Here is a 3,639-nt window from a genome sequence, read left to right as displayed (position 1 = left end):
TAATAATTTTATTAAAACGTGATTTTGTTTAACTTTTACTTTCAGAGATTTATCATACAATTATTTACACACTTTACCAGAAAATATTTTCTTAGGATTGACGAATTTAAAAAAATTGTAAGTAAACAACAAATTAAAAATTAACAACAAAGATGATGATGATGATGATGATATTTAATGAAAAATTATTATTATGAAAAAAAAATACGTACATAATAATAATAATAATCATTTTCATTTATTTAACTAAATGAAAAAATCACGTAGTAACGAAATAATCATGTCCGCGAGGTGATGACTTTAAAAAAAATCCTTTTTTCGTTTGATCCGTCACGGTTTTATTTTTTTATTTATTTAAATACAAATAAATTGAGAGATTTTTTTAAATGTTTAATGATTTACGAAAATAATAAGAACACGCACTTTTACGAGGTACGTGCGTGTGCGTTTTGTACGAGATTAACAAAACGTACGACAACATTTAAAAAAAAAAAATTACTTTTAAAAAAATTGGAAAAAAAATTTTCTTTCTAACGAAAAACAATTTAAGTCACGATTATTTATTAGAACGTTTTCAAAAAATAATGGCTAAATCGAATGAATTTTATTATCATCATCATCATCGTCGTCGTGGAAGAAGAAAAAAAAAAAAGAAAATTTCATGTGTATAAATTTTCCATTCGATATTTTGTTCATTCATTTAACCTTGAAATTATTTAACCGGAGTAATTTATTGATAAATAATATTAAATTTTCCATTTATTATTTTCTTTTTGAATGTAACATTAACGAGATGGAATTTTCTAGAAAAACGGTTAGAAAATGATACGAAATTTACGTCACTTTCACTTGAAAATTTTTTTTTTTTTAAGTCGCGAACGTTATTAAATGTAATAATAATAATTAGACAACGTTTTTTAAACTTTTTAAAATTTTCCGACACGCCGCCTTTTCAAATTAAACAAATAACACGTTCCCTTTTTTTTTTTTAAGGCTCCCCATTAAAAAAAAATTAATGTAAATAATATTTAATGGTTTTACTTTTTTAGGTTCATCGGACAGAATCCATTTCATTATGTGCCAAGACGATTATTTGTCGGATTAAAAAATCTATCGTCATTGTAAGTTTGTTATTATTGTTGTTTGTCTTTTTCGACAGAAATCCCGGTGAATAATTTTTTAATAATTTTTTGGGGGGCGCGGAGTGATTTGTATTATAAACATTATTTACAGGAATTTACAAGAGATTGAAATATCAAACGTCGACGTCGGAATGTTTGACATAATGAAAAATTTAAAATTTATTTATTTGAAAAATTTTTATTATTGCACTTTTGCCCCCCAACGTTCCAAATTGCGATCCTAAAACGGATGGAGTATCAACGTCGGAAAATTTATTGGGTCGTCCCGTATTACGTGTCCCCGTTTGGATCGTCGCATTTTTGACATGCGTTGGAAATGTTTACGTTTTTTGGGAAAGGATATCGACTCGCAATGATGAAAATAAAGTATTGAGTTGGATAATCAGGAATCTCGCTGGTAAGTTATTATTTTTTTTTTAATCACACACCCCCCGTGAAAATTTATTACGGAAACGTTTTGACTCACGGTGACACCTCATCGCGAAAACCGTTAAAAAAAAAAAAAAACTTGCAAGTAACAAATTTTTTCCAAAAAAAAAAGTATCACGAATTTAAAATCGCATTTCCGCTTATAAAAAATAAAAAAAAATTAATAAATAAATAGACATAATCATAAATGACATGACTCCATCGCATAGTCTTTAAAAATAATAATAATAATAATGATAATAACTCCGCTTTAATTTTAGTGAGAGGCGGTTACAACAAAAGTACTATTAAAATGAATGTGACGACGATTTTTTTTTTTTTTTTTTTTTTTATTAAAGAGATTTAAAATTATAGTAATTTACATAATTTATAATTTTCGAATTAAAAATAAATTATTATTATTATTATTTTTTTTTTTTTAAATCAGGAAATTGTTTAAAAAGAAACTCGAATTGTTTATAATCATTACAATTGTTCACATATTGAGTGATAAATAAATAATTTAACGTTTAACTTATGCGACAATTCTTCGTCACGTGATTTTAAACATTAAAAATTTTAACGTTTTTTAATATTATTATTATTATTGTTACGATTTAAAAAGTTATTATTATGAATATATATATTCGATAATTAACAGTTTAATAATAATAATAATTATTTTTAAGGAAGTTACGTAATAAAACAAGTTTTTTTTTAAAAATTATTTTAATTCGTTTAAATATAATGTCAAATTTGCAAGGACTAATAATAATAATAATAATAATAAAACACTAATTAAGTTTTTTAATGGGAGAGCGGAAATAATAATTTTAAAAATTTAACATTTGATTTATTTACATTATCATTATTATTATTTTTTTTTTTTAAATGAAAGTTTTATCGTGATAAAAACGAACGACCTTTTGTTTAAATAATATTCTTCACTTACGTTAATTAAAAACAATGAAATAATCTTTTTAAAAAAATCGTTAATTAAAAAAAAAAAAAAAAAGGGGGGGGGGGGTAATAAAATTGTTTAAATTATTTGTTTAAAAAAAAAAAACGTTTAAATGTTTAAACCGAATCGGCCTAATTTTTTTTTTATTATTGTAAAGGTAATCAAGCTTTCAACGGGGGTACAAATACATAAAATTATTATTTTATTACACCGTAATTAAATATAGAAAAAAAGGGGAAGTTGACATTAAAAACATTTCACGTAAAGAATATAATAACATCATTTTAATAATAATAATAATAATAAATTATTACAATGTTATATACACGCTAATACAAATTATATGAAATTAATCATAAAAATTTCTATTTTTTTTTTTATATTTTCAATAAGAAAATGTTTGTTTTTGTTTGTTTGTTGTTAAACTATTTTTTTAGCGTGTGTTGTTGTTGTTTCGTTTTGGAAAAAAAATTTTATTGTTTACCTTAACCTTCATTTTTTACTGTTTATTTTAACGTCCTACATATTTTTAGTACGTTAACATTAATAATATCATCCGTTAAATCATTTCCGGTATTTATTTCAATTTTTAAGGGAAAATTCACATTCACCGCCTTCTTCGATTTTATTTTTTATCACTAAGAAAATCGTCGCCAAATTGAAGAAAATTTCGGGGAAATTTTTCCCCAATTATTCAAATGACACAACTACTTTAATTTTTAATTATTTAAAATAATTTATATAAATAATAATAATGAGATGTTTTATTTTTTTTACACTTGATTTCAGTGTCGGATTTAGCCATGGGAATATATTTGATCGTGATCGGTTATAAAGATATTCAATATCGTGGATACTATCACAAAATGTCACACGAATGGATATCATCTTGGACTTGTACAATAATCGGTTCGATAGCAATGCTTTCATCGGAAGTTTCAATTATTATATTAGTATTCATGTCTCTCGAAAGGTTTTTACTTATCGCCGTACCTTTCGGAGGTCATAAAAACCTAAATTGGAAAACGTCTTGTTTTAGTTTGGGTTCGATTTGGGCATTCGGTTTATCTTTGGCCTTAGTTCCAGGTAAAAACAAACAAAATTTAAATTGATGATCGTTTAGTTTGT

At 24.4% G+C, this 3,639-nt stretch overlaps 1 protein-coding gene across 1 annotated transcript in view; it reads left to right on the top strand.

Moving 5' to 3' along the window:
* Positions 1–3,639, top strand: part of Phum_PHUM337980 (class A rhodopsin-like G-protein coupled receptor GPRlrr, putative) — a gene marked incomplete at both ends in the record, with an annotated part of 11,724 nt that overhangs the window by 4,603 nt on the left and 3,482 nt on the right. Inside the window, 5 exons of the mRNA XM_002427675.1 lie at positions 1–18; positions 46–117; positions 1,234–1,346; positions 1,378–1,539; positions 3,301–3,597. The exon at positions 1–18 is cut by the window's left edge and continues 5 nt beyond it. Of these exons, the coding sequence (XP_002427720.1) occupies positions 1–18; positions 46–117; positions 1,234–1,346; positions 1,378–1,539; positions 3,301–3,597 (662 nt within the window). The remainder of the gene's footprint in view (positions 19–45; positions 118–1,233; positions 1,347–1,377; positions 1,540–3,300; positions 3,598–3,639) is intronic.

Source organism: Pediculus humanus, genomic scaffold (assembly GCF_000006295.1).
Source record: "Pediculus humanus corporis 1103172107745 genomic scaffold, whole genome shotgun sequence".
Classification (NCBI taxonomy): Eukaryota; Metazoa; Arthropoda; class Insecta; order Psocodea; family Pediculidae; genus Pediculus; species Pediculus humanus.
This window is presented reverse-complemented; position numbering and strand designations above follow the sequence as displayed.